The following is an 18,710-nucleotide window of genomic DNA, read 5'->3' on the forward strand; positions in this document are numbered from 1 at the left end:
AAGCTACAACGGAAGGTGTTAAGTGCTAGTCATCAGTGGTTGATTTTTCTGACTTGGACAAAATGTGAATGACAGCCAATGAATGTGTTTTTATGTGGAGAGACATTTTATTTAAACCTCAATTGTGTTGGTAGACCTTTTTTCCCCCAAGCTGTGCCTATGAATTCATGAGAGGCAAAATGTCTTGTAAGTCGACCTCAACATTTCAGTTGTTTTTTGGGAATTTTGCCTATGAGAGACATGACGATTTATTTTTGCATTCTAAATCAATCGACCCTATGGGAGCTGCTCTATTCTGCCAATAAAGCCGTTCAATCAGTCAATCAAAGTTTACTTATACAGCCCTTAATTACAAATGTCTCAAAAGGCTGCACAAGCCACAATGACATCCTCGGCTCAGATCCCACATCTTTAAAAAAAGAAACATCCAAAGACCTTCATTAAGGTTTTGTATACATATGTATTGTAGTAACGGGCACATTTATAATAACATTTAATATTTACGTATATTGCTAATTTTAAGCATAAAACAGAGCAATAATTACTTACCGCAGACTTTATGACAGCCAACAAACATAATAAAACATCACTTACTGTACAATGTCTGCTGTCATTAGGATGCAGACTGCTATATGTTCATATATTCCCATTTAGATGAAGAATGACCATAATCCTCACGAAGAAACGGGACGGAAACCAAGCGTCTTTTCGTGTCGTTTTGGCTATTTCCGGGTCCTAAATGGCTGTCAAAGTGTACCGACTTGTCAGAATACGTCCTCAGACTTCTTCTGTCCAGGTGAGATGCGCAATTTACGATCTACAAAATACTTCAGGGGAGCAAGGAAGCAAGGAAACACCTCGCCAGTCAATCATATCAACACATGCTTGTGATCACAGCGCTGCTATTAATAGTTTGTCTGCATTATCGCTTGTAATAACAATATCACTAATACTTTGTTAATATTGAAGTCACAAAATGTAAATGGAGTATTGTTGGCGGTTTTTGAATTGTTTTTTATTAGATTTTATGGCCGAAATGGCGGACCTGTCATTGACTCTGCTTCCAGCGGACTTTTATTTATGTTATTTTACAAGTTGAAATGCATTTTTAAAAACCCTTTATGGTCACGTCTTTCATAATGATTGTGAACGATAGGCAAAATTCCCCCAAAAAGTGTAGTTTCCCTTTAGGGATGCTACATTAGGTTTAGCCTTGGAGGAGACATACTCCATCATCTAGCGCTTTTCTACCTTCAAGGTACTCAAAGCGCTTTGACACTACTTCCACATTTACCCATTCACACACACATTCACACACTGATGGAGGGAGCTGCCATGCAAGGCGCCAACCAGCACCCATCAGGAGCAAGGGTGAAGTGTCTTGCTCAGGACACAACGGACGTGAAGAGGTTGGTTCTAGGTGGGATTTGAACCAGTGACCCTCGGGTTGCGCACGGCCACTCTACCACTGCGCCACGCCGTCCCTTTAGCATCTTCGAAGTGTTTGGTGTCATTACCGTGTTGGAAAAATGTCATGTGGCTCATTTTCCCAATGGATGGTATCATGCTCTGCATCATAATGTCACAGAAAACGTCAATACATGTATGCAGCCCCAGACATTATTATTGCCGTTTTTTACAGCAGTTAAGACACAGTGATTTTGCTACTCATTTTGCCAACTATTTGTGTGTTGACTCATTTTCAATGGATAGAAAATCTATACAAGCTGTACACTGACTACTCACAAGAATATCAATTTCATTCATAGTTTTGTCCCTTGAGAAGATATCATTAAAATGTTTGCTGAAATGAGAGCAACGTAATCACTGTTGTGATATATTGTACATGTAAGCTCGGTAGGAGTAATTTAAGGGTCTTTTTAATGTTAAGATATTCATCTTTTTCCCGTATAGGTCCAGTCATCAAGGCAGAGGTGGGAGAACAGATCGTGATTACATTCAAGAACAAAGCCAGCTATCCATATAACATTAATGCACATGGAGTTCAAGCCAGTGGCACTTCAATTGCTGTGGAACCCGGTAAGAATGCAAGAGAAACTGAGGGCCTGATTTACTAAGATGTGAAGTGAAGTGAATTATATTTATTTAGCGCTTTTCTCTAGTGACTCAAAGCGCTTTACATAGTGAAACCCAATATCTAAGTTACATTTAAATCAGTGTGGGTGGCACTGGGAGCAGGTGGGTAAAGTGTCTTGCCCAAGGACACAACGGCAGAAACTAGGATGGCGGAAACAGGGATCGAACCTGGATCCCTCAAGTTGCTGGCAAGGCTGCCTTACCAGCAACTTACGCGCTAAACAACATGTGCAAACTATAAACTTCCACAGAGGGCATGTTGATGACAATTGATGACAAGTACAAAAGGGGTCCAGACAGCCCTATTTACTGTAAATGAGGATTTTGCATGCACTATAGAGGCTGTTCCTATAGACAATGATTTCCCTCCACATTCATGACATCTTTTGCTCCAACGGTCCAACATGTGCCGTTTCGTTATGTTGCGCAACATGCATTTCACGCCACCTTTTGTGCGATGAAAGAATTGTAATCTAGACAACAGAACCTAATTTTTAGCACACCGAAGCTTAGATGCACTATGGTAGGTGCCGCTGATGTAGGTGCCGCTGATGTAGGTGCATTTGGAGTGGGCCAAAAAATGCATGTAAACATTTATGTTGCGAGAAGTTTTTTCATATAGGATATATAATAATGAAGTATCTGCTACATGAAAAAAACGAAAGCCATTAACAAAACGCAAGCAAACATCCAAACAAGCGGAATTTTTTTTTATAAATTTTGAAGTCATCAAACAGCTATACAATTATAAAATTATATTGCTGAATAGACCATCCGTCCATCCATTAATCTTCTTTCGCTTATCCGAGGTAGGGTCACGGGGGCAGCAGCCTAAGCAGGGAAGCCCAGATTTTCCTCTCCCCAGCCACTTCTTCCAGCTCTTCCCGGGGGATCCCGAGGCGTTCCTAGGCCAGCCTGGAGACATAGTCTTCCTAACGTGTCTTGGGTCTTCCCCGTGGCCTCCTACCGGTTGGACGTGCCCTAAACACCTCCCCAGGGAGGCGTTCGGGTGGCATCCTGACCAGATGCCCGAACCACCTCATCTGGCTCCTCTCCATGTGGAGGCGCAGCGGCAATATGTCTAATATTTTTTTTATTTCTCACAGTCCATATCTGTTGACACACGCAATGGAGGATTCTCTCCCAATCATCTGTCTTCGCAGTGCAATCACCTCCATTCTCACAGCCATTTCTTTGCAACTGCCAGTTTGCACACACATTTCTGACAATCTAAATGTAGGGGCAAAACAGCAACTGCAGTCTTGATAAATCAAATTGTGAGTGCTAAATTATTGTATTTGCATCTCCTTCTCCCAGTACTATAGGAGTTCTAATAATCAGCATATATTATGCATATTCATGAAGACAGAAATGCTAAATGGATTGTGCTCCTTATTTTGCTCACTTAAGAGACGCAATCTCCTGCGGACAAGCTTAGTAGATCAGCTTTTGTGTTTTTCCTGTGTTTTAATACAAGCAACCCTTTAGTAAATGTAGAACACGTCAAACGGTGCTTATGTATCTATTATGTGTTAACAGGCTATGTGATGACGGTGCAGTGGGATGTACCTGAGCGCTCTGGACCGGGGGACTCGGACCCAAACTGCATTTCCTACGCCTACTACTCAGACGTTGATTTCATCAAGGTACACCTTGCCTGGATACAGTAAAAGTCACATGGAAGCCCACAATGTTTACAGTGTGTCATCACAATGTTAATTGTTAACTTGGCTGAAATATATAGGATTTGAAATATAGCATGTGGACAAAATAGTTAGTACACAGATTATTACTTTGTTACAATTTTGGCAAGATCGCTTTGTTCTCCCTGGATCTAAATCGACCTAAGACAATTTCTCTTGAAAGCACATTGCCTTTACAGTGTAGGTTTAAACCCAAGAGGACACGTGACATGTTAATGATAGAGCATTTGTGTATGTTCAGGATTTATACAGTGGTCTTCTGGGCCCGCTGGTAGTCTGCAGGCGTGGGACTCTGAGGGGCAAGGGGCCCGATCGACAGAGGACAGACGTGGAGAAGGAGTTCGCATTGCTTTTTATTGTCCATGATGAAAACCAGTCTCACTATCTGAAAGACAACATCAAAAAGTACCTGGAGCAGAACCCTGACAACTTCACACCAGATGAAGCCTTTGAGGAGAGCAACAAGATGCACGGTAACATAAGGATTGGATCACTTATGTCAAATTTCTGTCTCTGTCAATTCATCACTTATGGAGTTAACGCCCTTGTTGCATCCAGGACCGACCATAGATTTTTTGTGGCCCTAAACAAGATTTGGTTTGTGGCCCCGTTTCTGTCTATAAAATTACTTGTTTAAACAAGCCAAAAAGCTACAGCCAGTGAGTATTGTAATAAAATCGTTGCTTCGGTAGTTTGCAACTTGTAAAGGTGACCATGTGGGTGCTATTTCATGTCTAGAGGGCTTCCTTAATGTTAAACTATATTTAGGAAAGCCTTCAACAGTTTTTTATGCTCCAGCTATGAGAATTTTACATTTATAAAATTCCTACTTCGCGGGTAATCTTTTACCACGACAAAGCCCGGAACCAAATAACAGCAGTAAATGAGGGTTTACTACTACTATTTGTATTTACAATAAGTAACCAATCCATCCATCCATTTTTTACCGCTTATCCTTTTCGGGGCCGCAGGGGGTAATGGAGCCTATCTCAGCTGCATTCGGGCGGTAGGCGGCGTACACCCTGGACAAGTTGCCACCTCATTGCCAACACTGTTGAACAGCCAACATTCACATTCTAGGGCCAATTTTAGTGTTGCCAATCAACCTATCCACGTATCAATCAATCAATGATTATTTATAGAGCCCTAAATCACTAGTGTCTCAAAGGGCTGCACAAACCACAACACAAACAACATGATACATAGTGGATCCAACACTATTTGTGTTTATTTATGATAAATAAACACAAAGACTACATTTACAACTAAATTCAGTTCAATCCAATACAGCTAATTATATTTATATTCCGGATAATGTTCAAAGCTTATTTGAGAAGGTAAACAACAGGTTGATAGGTCCAAGGGAGAAGAAAAAGTGTCAATATCTCCTAATTCAAAACTGCTATGCCACTTCAGCATTAATTGAAAAAGTAAGCTAAACACAAAAAATGGGCAAAAAATAGTCAAAAACTCCAAAAAAAACAATTTTCTTTAGAAATTATATATATAGGGAAAAGGATTGGCTACAATATCAACTTAAATGGTACGGTTGTTTTAGAAATACGGCCATAAATCTGTCACGATGACGGCGTTCAAAGCATGCTAAATTAGCAATTATCTCAACGCGCTTTTGAATGAACACGGCTGCGATTCTGCTATACCGAACTAAAACTAATACAAAGGACATGTTGACTCAGCAGATTAGATTTATTATTATTTTAATTTTTTTTTGTTTTGTCCCCGCATATTTATCTGTGTCTTATTTATTTTTTCTTCTTTCTATCCCTTTCTACTCAGGTCCGGCTACGCCAAAAACTAAATACATTAATTAAAGGCAACAAGAGTAGTCTCCCATACTTTTTTTACAGATAAAAAAAATATTTTTTTAACATTGGACCAGATTGGCTTTCCAGATTGTGAATGCTAGCGGGCCGGCTGGATCCGCCATGCAGATTGTAGTTTTGGGACCCCTTATAAAGTGAATAGAGCTCTCTTTGTAGGTTACACTGTATTCACTCCACTGTCGTTCATTAAATCTCATTAGATTGTGCAAATGTGCCTAATTTTGTTCAAGTCCAATATTCGGTTTCACAGATTTAGCCTGAAAAATATTTTGTTTCTCAAGCATTATTCGATCTCTGGTTTCAATCTTTGTTTTGTAGGGATTAATGGTAAATTGTATGGTAACCTACGAGGATTGGAGATGACCCAGGGCCAAAAGGTGAACTGGTACTTACTGGGGATGGGCAACGAGGTGGACATCCACACCGTACACTTTCACGCTGAGACTTTTACCTACAAGGTGAATCACACAAAGAGTGGGGTAAAAATAATTTGATTTATTTATCGTGTCAGCAATATTATCTGTCTCTTTTTGTCAGACTGACCGCGTGCACCGCGCAGACGTCTTTGACCTCTTTCCGGGGACTTTTCAAACGGTGGAGATGGTGGTTGGAAACCCGGGAACTTGGCTGCTCCACTGTCACGTGACCGACCATATCCATGCAGGCATGGAGACCACTTTTACCATCAAAGGTGGGTCCAATATTACAGTAGTACCTCAACTCACAACATTAATTGGTTCTTTGATGGCGCTCTTAAAACACTTAAAATCAATGTCTCCCATTGAAATCAAGTGCCCCCCCCCCCCAAAAAACAGCACAATTTTAAACTGTAACATGTCTTTTAAAAAGAAAAAAAAACTTTTAGATAAGAAATATTATATAAAAACAATACAATAGAATGCACTTCAAACAATTTCAGTAGTTTTATGAAGTAATGTAATAATAATGTACAGCATTTAGTATGGAAAATTAACTTCTATGCTATCTCCTACCAGCTACGTTCTCCCTCAAACACACCATCAGCAGCTTTACCATAATTTCATGGATAAATGTCCGCCGTTTAATATTATGTAACATCCCTGGCTGGCGTCAAACTCATTCTGCATCAGCATGGTGCATACTAATATTTACCTGGATTTAACAGCATTTTTTCCACAGTAAAATACTGTAACAAAATGTACTGCAACATTACAACAAATTACTTTAAAAATCTCAATGCCCTTATATTTTGCAGTAATTAACTGTTATTTCAAAAATAAACTACTGTAATCAAAGTCCTCTCTAATATCACCAAATATTGCTGTCAATTCAAACTGATTTGTCTCGTGCGAGGTTCCTTAGACTATGTTTCACACACTTGTACAGTAGGTGACGATATACTGTTAGACCGAGGGAGTACATAAATTACAAGTGTAAAGTTACAGTATACAGATGTAATTCTATTGTAAGTACTGTAACTATAACATCACGATTGTGAAGTTACAGCATTTATGTGCAACTTTATTGTAATTGACCGTAAAATCACAGCTCTGCATTCACAGGAAATTTCTGTAAAGATATTTCACAGTAAATTACTTTAGATGTTACTTTGAAATGAATTCAATTAATAGCTAGTAATTTGCTGTGAATATAGAATAAAACATTTTTTACTGTGTACGCTCAAACTGCTTCACCTTGGTCGATCATTTTTTTGATGATTTATTTATTTATCTAATTAATATATTCCACTCAGCAATGTCCTTTACACTCATTCTTTGTTCGCAAGTTTGAAAAACAAAAAGATGTCAATATCCCCCTATAAGGAAATGCTAGCATTTAAGACCAGATGTTTTGGGGCTAATTTTACTGGATCCAGTTTGGCTCAATTTACAATGGACACCAAATCTGATTTTTTTTGCCCCCAAGTGACACAGATCAGATTTTTTTTTTGCCAGTCCAAATGCTCCAAAGTGTTCAAGATCTGATATTTTCGCATCAGATCTAGGCCACATAAAGATGTAGTCTGAACATGTTTGGAATCAGATCTTTTCAAACCACTAACAAGCTGATCTGTGGCGTCTATGTTTTCTCGTGTAGTAGTGACTTCCTTGTTCATTTATGGAATCCAGTAAACTTCCCTTGTTTTCACCTTAGCGAACCGCACTTGCAAGTGACGTCGAGACCACATTGGGGCCACATTGCGGCCTGTGTGTTTATAATGGAGTCTAATAAAAAACATATTTAATTCTTATACTACACAGTCAGCTCGGAAAAAAAATAATATTTAAATAAAAATCTGATTTGATCCACTTTAGCCTGCATTGTGACATTTGGCGTAGCTTGTCACAATTCAATTTTAACTAATAGCTGGGATGCTTGTAACTCAAATTTTTGCTTGCAACCTAAAGCATAACAATTAACTTATAGACAGCTGTTATCTCAAAACACTCTTAAGTTGAGGTACCACTGTACATACATTTGTTTAACACAGACCACAGAGGATATCGCTCACTTATTACCATTTGCCTTTTTTTCAGATCCCAAAAACTCTACTCATGGTAAGATATGATCTATTTTATAATTATCCTATTTACATATATACTGTATATATACGCTCTGCGATGAGGAGTCGACTTGTCCAGGGTGTAAGCCACCTTCCCCCCGATTTTAGCTGAGATAGGCACCAGCACCCCCCGCGATCCCAAAGGGGATAAGCGGTAGAAAATGGATGGATGAATGGACTGTATACATACAGTGATGTGCCGTCAGGGCCAGAAAGGCCTTCTCTGCTGGCCTAACTTAACCAGAAATCATGATCATAATTAAAGATAAAAGTAATTTTTTTGTTACTTTCCCTAAATATCTAAAAGTATTCATTTTCTCTTCATGTCATATTATGCTCCTTCCAGCGCTGTTGTTTTTAGGTGGTAGAGTTTTTATCCAATCAGAATTCAACTATAGTATGTTGCCATGCTGTACCAAATCTGCCCGAGGCCTTCAGAATCAACAATGCGGGCATCCGTGCACTGTAAGTGAACAGACACAAACATTAGTTGTGATAGACAATCAGATTATAGGTTGTTGTCAGTAAGGTATATGGCCTAAGGCAGATATATACTGTGATGTTATGAGCTACGTAACATAGGACCATTATTACCCAGCATGCCACAGTAGTGATGAGCATGCGCAGTAGCCCCGTTTAAGTTGTTGGATGTTTTTGATAAGCACGTTGTAGAGTAAACTTTAAGAAGTCAGCCAACACGCCTCGTCTGCATCTTTTATGATTAGACAAGACAACACATATATTTGCAAGGCCATTTTCAAGAAGGATTTTTAAAGAGAAACTACATCTTGTGAAACGATGTCGGTCAACCCCGTACGCTAGCTCAGCTGTCCCGGTGATGAAATGGGGAAATGGCCGCCACACATCGAGCGGCACCACTTGCTTATACGGCGTCGAATGGGTTCTTCAAATTGAATCTTCTAATATTGTTTTTCTTAATTTTTTCACGTTAGATTTTTTTTTGCAATTTTTATTTTGACAGTACCACATAAGATATGTTTTAATAGATGATGCAGGTTTTTTGATTTTTAAATGCGCAAGAAAATAACCCATTTTTGTACACTGTTGATGTGGTTCAATACAGAGTGAATGTGTTTCTGTATAGTATTTTTCAAGCAATGGTCATGTGGTGACATAAATGATGGTATTTTGAGAGGTAATCATTGAAGTCGGACATCACTGAAGGCCAAGGTGGGAAACGCACGGCCTGCCACTCTATATATATATATATATATATATATATATATATATATATATATATATATATATATATATATATATATACATATATATATATATATATATATACATATATATATATATATATATATATATGTATATATATATATCCATTTCCTACCGCTTATTCCCTTTTATATATATATATATATATATATATATATATATATATATATATATATATATACACATAGATTATTGTAGCAAAATAAAAGGATAGTAAAGGAGAGTGGGTTTAAATTGCTGTCATTTGTCTTACGTACTACAGCACCTGCTACTGAAGGCTCCGTATGGATGCTGCTGCTCTTCCTCACATTTGGACTTGTGGTTGTGCACTGATGAACTCCGGGGACTGTAAAAATACACTGGAGAAAAAAAAGGGCAAAATCACAATTGAGTTTATGTTTGCTTGATTTGTTTCACAATATATAGACTGTACAATCATGGCGTGACTTAAAGTGAATGTGATGACCATAGAATCTTTTTATGTATCCTGTATGCGAAATCTTTCGATTTTCTATCATGTTGCACTATATTTAGCGTCATTTACTCGTCTGGTTTTGCCAAGCACTGCTGCACCAAATATTTGATACGAATGTACCGTACAATAAAGCTGCTTGCTAAATATGTACATCCACAGGGTGGCACTAATTCATTCTCGTTTGATTCATGTTTGGTGAGGCCTGCTTGTACATGCAGCAATGATATGTGACAATATGCTTGCCAAAAATGGTTGATGTTATGACATGATGTACTTTAAGAAGGGAGGATTTGTCTCTTGAGCTGGAATAATTTCAAAATCCTGCTTAATATAAAATATTTCACATTTTTTAAAAGGCACCCAATACATTTTTTTATTGCATTTAGCTAGAACATAATTTGAAAAGATTCTGCTCATTCAGCTGTGTTTTTCTCTTAGTCAAAATGTGCATACTTTTTTGATTGATTGAAACTTTTATTAGTAGGTTGCACAGTACAGTACATATTCCGTACAATTGACCACTAAATGGTAACCAGAATAAGTTTTTCAACTTGTCCACTTTTATCAATTCATGGTAATCAATACATCCATTCCCCCAAATTGGCCCTTTTTCTTGCAATAAAATCTGAGGTGAAACAAAGTACAGAAAATTGATGCATGACGCTGCAACTAAGAGCCTTATTTATTGAAGGTTTGCATATACTGTACTAAGTCAGGGCAAATCACTCCACGGAGACAGCCCTTGCAAAAATGACTAATGATCTATTGCTAACGATGGATTCTGATGTGTCATCTATGTTGCTGCTCCTCGATCTTAGCGCTGCTTTCGATACCGTCGATCATAATATTTTATTAGAACGTATCAAAACACAAATTGGTATGTCAGACTTAGCCCTGTCTTGGTTTAACTCTTATCTTACTGATAGGATGCAGTGTGTCTCCCATAACAATGTGACCTCGGACTACGTTAAGGTAACGTGTGGAGTTCCCCAGGGTTCGGTCTTTGGCCCTGCACTCTTCAGCATCTACATGCTGCCGCTAGGTGACATCATACGCAAATACGGTGTTAGCTTTCACTGTTATGCTGATGACACCCAACTCTACATGCCCCTAAAGCTGACCAACACGCCGGATTGTAGTCAGCTGGAGGCGTGTCTTAATGAAATTAAACAATGGATGTCCGCTAACTTTTTGCAACTCAACGCCAAAAAAACAGAAATGCTGATTATCGGTCCTGCTAGACACCGAACTCTATTTAATAATACAACTCTAACATTTGACAACCAAGGCGACACGGTAAAGAATCTAGGTATTATCTTTGACCCAACTCTCTCCTTTGAGGCACACATTAAAAGCATTACTAAAACGGCCTTCTTTCATCTCCGTAATATCGCTAAAATTCGCTCCATTCTGTCCACTAAAGACGCTGAGATCATTATCCATGCGTTTGTTACGTCTCGCCTCGATTACTGTAACGTATTATTTTCGGGTCTCCCCATGTCTAGCATTAAAAGATTACAGTTGGTACAAAATGCGGCTGCTAGACTTTTGACAAGAACTAGAAAGTTTGATCACATTACGCCTGTACTGGCTCACCTGCACTGGCTTCCTGTGCACTTAAGATGTGACTTTAAGGTTTTACTACTTACGTATAAAATACTACACGGTCTAGCTCCATCCTATCTTGCCGATTGTATTGTACCATATGTCCCGGCAAGAAATCTGCGTTCAAAGGACTCCGGCTTATTAGTGATTCCCAAAGCCCAAAAAAAGTCTGCGGGCTATAGAGCGTTTTCCGTTCGGGCTCCAGTAATCTGGAATGCCCTCCCGGTAACAGTTCGAGATGCCACCTCAGTAGAAGCATTTAAATCTCACCTTAAAACTCATTTGTATACTCTAGCCTTTAAATAGACTCCCTTTTTAGACCAGTTGATCTGCCGTTTCTTTTCTTTTTCTTCTATGTCCCACTCTCCCTTGTGGAGGGGGTCCGGTCCGATCCGGTGGCCATGTACTGCTTGCCTGTGTATCGGCTGGGGACATATCTGCGCTGCTGATCCGCCTCCGCTTGGGATGGTTTCCTGCTGGCTCCGCTGTGAACGGGACTCTCGCTGCTGTGTTGGATCCGCTTTGGACTGGACTCTCGCGACTGTGTTGGATCCATTATGGATTGAACTTTCACAGTATCATGTTGGACCCGCTCGACATCCATTGCTTTCCTCCTCTCCAAGGTTCTCATAGTCATCATTGTCACCGACGTCCCACTGGGTGTGAGTTTTCCTTGCCCTTATGTGGGCCTACCGAGGATGTCGTAGTGGTTTGTGCAGCCCTTTGAGACACTAGTGATTTAGGGCTATATAAGTAAACATTGATTGATTGATTGATAAGTCACGTGCAAACCCGGTAGCACACGTAAAGCTGATCGATTAAGCGAATGCAAAGTAGATTGTGCCTGTTAAGTGAGCAGAACAAGGGGTGCAATCCATTTTGCGTCTGTGTCTTCATTGATAAGCAAAATACATGCTGATCATCAATACGCCCACAATACTGGTAGCAGATAAAGCAAATATAAGTATTTAGCATGTGCAATGTCATTTATCAACACTCATTGCCGTTTTGTGAGCACTATTATGCATTTTATTTAGCAAGTGTCAGAAGGACTTGCAATCTTACAGTTCCACGCATGGCTGGTGGATATACGTGTGTTATCATTTTGGTGGACAGTCAGAAATAACAATTTTAGACGTATTGTCTATTCAGCAATTACATTTTATAATTTTATTGCTGGTGGATGACTCATAGAGCTGAATAAAATAATTCAATTGTTGCATATTGGTGTCTGCTGTTTTTTTAATGTTGTTTTTTTTTTTTATATTGAGGAAATATTTTACGAAAGTATGCCTCCTACATAACGAGACATCTTTCACTGTGCATTTTCTTGCGTTTTAGTCATTTCATATGCACAAATAGGCTGCTGATGCAATGCACAGCCTTGCGCACAGAATGTGAAAGTGAAAGGAAGTGTCAGAGGTCCCGTTTCCACTGCAGGCCAAAGTGTCCCAAATCGGATTGTTTTGTATCTGATTTTTTTCCAGCTGACTGTTTACACTGCAAGTAAAATGTGATATTTCTCAGACTACGGTGTAAACGTGCACAGACCTCAATGTGGCCTTGACATAACTTGCATGCGCAGTTCAATAAAATGAAAAAAACAAATTAAGTTGACCGGATTCCATAAATTAACAAGGAAGTCTCTACTTTTAATACAAAATCACATAAAAGTTGCCACATGTTAAAAATGTGTGTTAATTAAAGTAATATATGAATGGATAAAAATAGTGTAATATATTTGGGAAGGTTCTAATCTTTTATTGGCTATTAAGTCGAGGAGACATGGACATCAACGTGGATCTACTTTAGCTTTTTTTTCCAACTCACATGTAAGCAAATGCGCCACAGCGTTAATTCCTGTCCTTCAAAAATCACTGTTTCTCCGGATTTAAAATATAAATTCATATATTACATGTAGCCTATTGTTTTCGCAGTATTGACAAGTGATACACCAAGAATTTGGCTGGTGAAAATTAACTTTGTTTACCGAAACCTGATGCCGTCATGAAGTATCCACTTCCACTGACAGGCTGCAATTAGGAAAACTAATACAGAACCTCACAATAAAGTCTGATTGAATGCTAAAAATGTCATGACAGACCGCCTTAAAATCGAAATGGAATTTTCTTTTATATGAACGATAAAACCCTGAATATTAAAAACATATGAACGTCACACCCCCTCTCAATTTACATAATTTACAATCAAGACAAATGCAACAAACACAGCGAAATATGAACGTGAAGGGGGAAAAAAACAAAACATCTACAATCTGACATATGTGATATATCACTTAGCTTTAGAAACACCCCACCCCCACCCCCACCTACACTGCCAGGTGCCTTGTCTGACCTGCTGTGACGTAGATTACCATAGTAAATAGTAGAGTTTTACACAGGTATTAGTATCGTATCGCGATACTAATGAATCATATTCGGTACCATACCGTCTCTGAAAATTATCGGTCCGCCACACCAAAAAGCCAACAGTGCAATTTTTTTCTGGTCCATTTTATTTTGAAAAGTATCAAAGTACCGAAAACTTTCAAAATAATATTGGTTTTAGGACAACACTAGTCACTAAAATATAATGCAAAAGCGCAGATTCCAACCATTGAAATATGTTGTATAGTTCAAGACTTATGGTAATTTGAAAACATCACTGCACATCATAATGGCAGCTACACTTTCCATCTTAAAGACCTTAAAAAAAAATTGGGAATGTCCGGCGGGCCAGATTGAAAAGCTTAATCGGCCACATGTTATTACTAATGGTCCCGTTTACACTGCACACCAAATCTGATTTTTTTTTTTGCACTCAAGTGTCACAGATCAGACTTTTTTGCCCGTTTAAACTCTCCAAATCTGATCTTTTTCCATCAGATTCAGGCCATATCAGGAAGTAGTCTGAATCCCATTGGAATCTGATCCTTTCAAATGTGACCTCAAACTAAACACAACAGTTGAGCTGAATTCGAATCCCAGTCAAAGATGTGTCATATTTGTAAATGAATGCTTAATTGTGCAACATTTGTTATTTTGCCCTAAACATATTTATTTGCCATGAATTTGTTTTTGTTCAAAACATGCACTAAATCAAATTCAAGTTTGATTAAAAAAGTTTAAAAATCCATCCATCTTCTTCCGCTTATCCGAGGTCGGGTCGCGGGGGCAGCAGCCTAAGCATGGAAGCCCAGACTTTCCTCTCCCCAGCCACTTTGTCCAGCTCTACCCGGGGGATCCCGAGGCGTTCCCAGGCCAGCCGGGAGACATAGTCTTCCCATCGTGCCCTGGGTCTTCCCCGTGGCGTCCTACCGGTTGGACGTGCCCTAAACACCTCCCTAGGGAAGCGTTCGGGTGGCATCCTGACCAGATGCCCGAACCACCTCATCTGGCTTCTCTCGATGTGGAAGAGCAGCGGCTTTACTTTGAGCTCCTCCCAGATGGCAGAGCTTCTCACCCTAATTCTAAGAGAGAGCCCCGCCACCCGGCAAAGGAAACTAATTTCGGCCGCTTGTACCTGTGATCTTGTCTTTACGGTCATAAAGTTTGAAAATCGTTTGTCATAAATAACAAACTGTGAAAAAATGCTGTTATGGTAAGGTATCAAATAAAATTCTGCCTAGGGTCCCAATTTAGCCAGGGATACACCTCATATTAACACAGAATAACATAAATTTGGACTAAGTTTTCTTATCACAACAATGTTAGATTGATTTTAGCATTTTTACAAATGTAAAATATCACAGCGTTGCTAGCACATTTATTTTTTTAGTACCATATTCAGATTGGAGCCTGCGCTGTGATTTATAAGCTATTGTTACAGTCTTGAGTTTGATTAATTTAGTGCATCAAGATGCAGCTTAACAGGTTTTTTTAAATCTTACTGTTTTTTTTAATTATTATTACAGGACAGTGATTGTAAATAAAATAAAAATATCTGTGTGTCTTTGTTAAATTATGGTATTTTTTTACTTTTACTGTAAGTAAATACTGTCCTTTCATGCAGTTTGATTACTCAATGACCAATTAATCAAACGACAATAGGACTTAATCCCAGACATTGACCGGTTGGTAACGACATATAACAACACATCATCGTTAGTGTGATGGCTTTACCGACAAACATCCATCCATCCATTTTCAAACACTCAGTGACTAATTTGCATGTTGTTGATCACAGGTTAATGCTCTTAGTCACGCGAACCAGCAATGACAAAAACAACATTAAATAGGCCAAACAAATATATATATTTTTTGTTTCCAAGGGATTTTTTTCCTCCCAGACGCAATAATCAATACATTCCTGGGAAAATTCAGCCCATAGCATCTTATCAGCACTTGTATTGATCCAGACAGTCACCACTCATCCTTATCGACAAGAATCCATTATACCTTTAACTAGATGTATTTGAACTAATCTGCCATTTGCGTCCCTGCAGTTTAAACTTCCCCTGTCGACTCAAACCGGGTCATTTTCATAATTAGATGTTGTTTTTTTTTAAATAAACTATTTAAATTCATTTTCACACTACGAAAAAACAGTTAATTGTGTCGTACACGCCAATCTTAACCTATTGACCTGTTGTTGTTTTTGTTGAAGCTGTTTTGGCAGAGATGACGACATCAGTCAGCCAATAGCCTGTAGGAGGCACCCTTGAGGGACCTTGGGGGTGTGTGTATATAAAGACACAGTATGTAAGTATGTTCCTTTTGCAGATGCAGCAATCTGTTGGTGGATGGTGTTGCCTACAGACTTAACAGGTAAGCCCTATGTTTTCACTATTGAGCAATAAAAGATCATTTAGCGTAGCTTTACCTCAATAAAAACACTTAAACAAAAATAATACTGAACAAAATTGTATTTAATATATTTTTCCAGCACAAAACCTATTTTTAAATGACCTCCGTCTTAAATACACTGACTAAATACTTACACTTTTATATTTCTAACCCCCTTGAAAAGGCCACGTGGCTTTACAGTAAAACAAATAGTTTATTAGTCAGTTAAACAATTTTTTTAAATAAGTATTTGCTATTAGGCCCAGATGTTGGTCAATGATCGGCAACAACAATGATTTTCATGCTCTGCTTTTAACTTATTCAAGCTTGAGGTCATGATGACCAAAAATTAACACTCCCCAAACACTGCAGCAAATACCTTATTTACCAATAATTCTTTTCTACATGAAGCAAGTCCAAAAACTAATTTAGCCAGAAATATGTATGTATATATATATATAGCAAATGGCAATAATATGTTGGTTATTTAATCCTTTAAAAGTGAATATAGAGCTGCTGTTTTTATGGGAAATTTTGTTTTTAAATAACAACACATACACCGTCACAGACACAGTCACAAACACACACTGTTAAAATACACGTTAAATCCTAGTGACATGCACCCTTGCAGAAAACTGTAAAATGTGTGTAATTTTGCTGCATGCTTTAAATGGGAAACAGTGGCACCATCTGGTGGACAAAAATGAATATAGCAATGAAAGCCAGTACAAGTGCAGTCCAAGTAATTATCCATCCATCCATTTTCTACCGCTTGTTCCCTTTTTTGGGGTCGCTGGCGCCTATCTCAGCTACAATCGGGCGGAAGGCGGGGTACACCCTGGACAAGTCGCCACCTCATCGCAGAGCCAACACAGATAGACAGAATACATTCACACTCACATTCACACACTAGGGCCAATTTAGTGTTGCCAATCAACCTATCCCCTGGTGCATGTCTTTGGAAGTGGGAGGAAGCCGGAGTACCCGGAGGGAACCCACGCATTCACGGGGAGAACATGCAAACTCCACACAGAAAGATCCCGAGCCTGGATTTGAACCCAGGACTACAGGAACTTCGTATTGTGAGGCAGATGCACTAACCCCTCTGCCACCGTGAAGCCCTTCAAGTAATTAAAATTTTGCATTAGTGTGTGATGAAAAACGACATTTTAAGTTAAGTGACAGAGGTGACGACTGGAATATATTTTATGAAATTAATATATCCTCTTGCAACTCATTTAACACAAACAAAATTATTTGAAAATTAAATACTGGATGGCCCAAAATGTCACTAGGATCTCTTAAACTGCTGCTCACTGCTCCCCTCACCTCCCTGGGGGTTTAAAAGGGGATGGGTCAAATGCAGAGGACAAATTTCACCACACCTAGTGTGTGAGTGACAATCATTGGTACTTTAACTTTAATGGTTATCACATGAGACACTAGAATGAAAGCAAACGCAACTATGATGCCCTGAGTAGCTGACTTGATTTATCCAGACTGAGTCACTTGCTTGTCAGCTGGTCAGGGTACAGTAATAGCAAGGACAAAGCTCCATTGGATGGACCTCTATAGCTGAGGACAATTAGGCAGGGAGTTTAGGGGAGGGGGGTGTCAGTGAGTGCGGGGGCAGTGAGGTGATGAGTCCCATTTTTCTCTCAGAGTCCAGTTTGTACCAGTTTTGCCCGCTTTTTCTTCTCAGCAAACAACAGAACTCTAGTGGTTCCGTCATAGGTGCTCACTCAGTCATAGCGGGGATCGCAGTCTAATAATGTTCCAGCTGTCCTTTTTCATGGGAACATGAAGGATGACTTAAACACACAGGCAGCACATTCGGTTATCTTCAGCAGGGTTCAAAGTTAATTGCCGTCATAAAAGTTGCCCTAACAGTACTTCTGCAACGATATGCCGAATATAAAAGCTCCCCTTCCCCCTTGTTCCTTTGTCTTCCCAGATAAAGTGATCTCTGAGTCTTCATCAGCCAGTGAGGCGACACAACCAACTCCCTCTCCTTCCCCTCAGTCTCTCTCTACACTCCAGATCTTCACCACTGTAATATTTTCTTCCCTGGACCATGGCTCCGACGCTGGCAACAGCGTTCGCCCGCCGCTGGTGGATGGCAGTGACCGCTATCATTGAGAATCTCCTCTTCTCGGCCGTGCTTCTAGGATGGGGATCGCTCCTCATTATGCTCAAATCCGAGGGCTTCTACTCGTACCTTTGCAGCGACGAGGGTGAGTCAATCAACTGTTGGGGTAATTCAACACCACTGCTTTTTCACTGTGTTTAAACAATGGAGGGGTTCTCCTTTACCTTTTAGGTACGTTTCAATTAGATCAACCAAGTTTTTGGGGTATTTAAACTATAATTTTGTATTGTATTGTATTGTATATTTGTACTCTGCATTCCAAGCCT

The 18,710-nt window shown here is 39.3% G+C and overlaps 2 protein-coding genes across 3 annotated transcripts in view; both read left to right on the top strand.

Annotated features, from left to right (window-relative positions):
* hephl1b (hephaestin-like 1b) overlaps window positions 1–10,056 on the top strand; it is a 52,632-nt gene extending 42,576 nt beyond the window's left edge. For both annotated transcript variants that reach the window (XM_061898589.1, XM_061898588.1), the window contains exons 14-20: window positions 1,915–2,040; window positions 3,637–3,743; window positions 4,042–4,273; window positions 5,963–6,102; window positions 6,182–6,335; window positions 8,161–8,181; window positions 9,694–10,056. In XM_061898589.1, coding sequence (XP_061754573.1) covers window positions 1,915–2,040; window positions 3,637–3,743; window positions 4,042–4,273; window positions 5,963–6,102; window positions 6,182–6,335; window positions 8,161–8,181; window positions 9,694–9,764 — 851 coding nt within the window. In that variant the 3' untranslated portion in view covers window positions 9,765–10,056. The remainder of the gene's footprint in view (window positions 1–1,914; window positions 2,041–3,636; window positions 3,744–4,041; window positions 4,274–5,962; window positions 6,103–6,181; window positions 6,336–8,160; window positions 8,182–9,693) is intronic.
* Window positions 6,217–18,710, top strand: part of slc43a2b (solute carrier family 43 member 2b) — a 29,195-nt gene continuing 16,701 nt past the window's right edge. Inside the window, exons 1-3 of the mRNA XM_061898591.1 lie at window positions 6,217–6,335; window positions 8,161–8,181; window positions 16,117–18,529. Of these exons, the coding sequence (XP_061754575.1) occupies window positions 18,370–18,529 (160 nt within the window). The 5' untranslated portion in view covers window positions 6,217–6,335; window positions 8,161–8,181; window positions 16,117–18,369. The remainder of the gene's footprint in view (window positions 6,336–8,160; window positions 8,182–16,116; window positions 18,530–18,710) is intronic.

Source organism: Nerophis ophidion, linkage group LG04 (assembly GCF_033978795.1).
Source record: "Nerophis ophidion isolate RoL-2023_Sa linkage group LG04, RoL_Noph_v1.0, whole genome shotgun sequence".
Classification (NCBI taxonomy): Eukaryota; Metazoa; Chordata; class Actinopteri; order Syngnathiformes; family Syngnathidae; genus Nerophis; species Nerophis ophidion.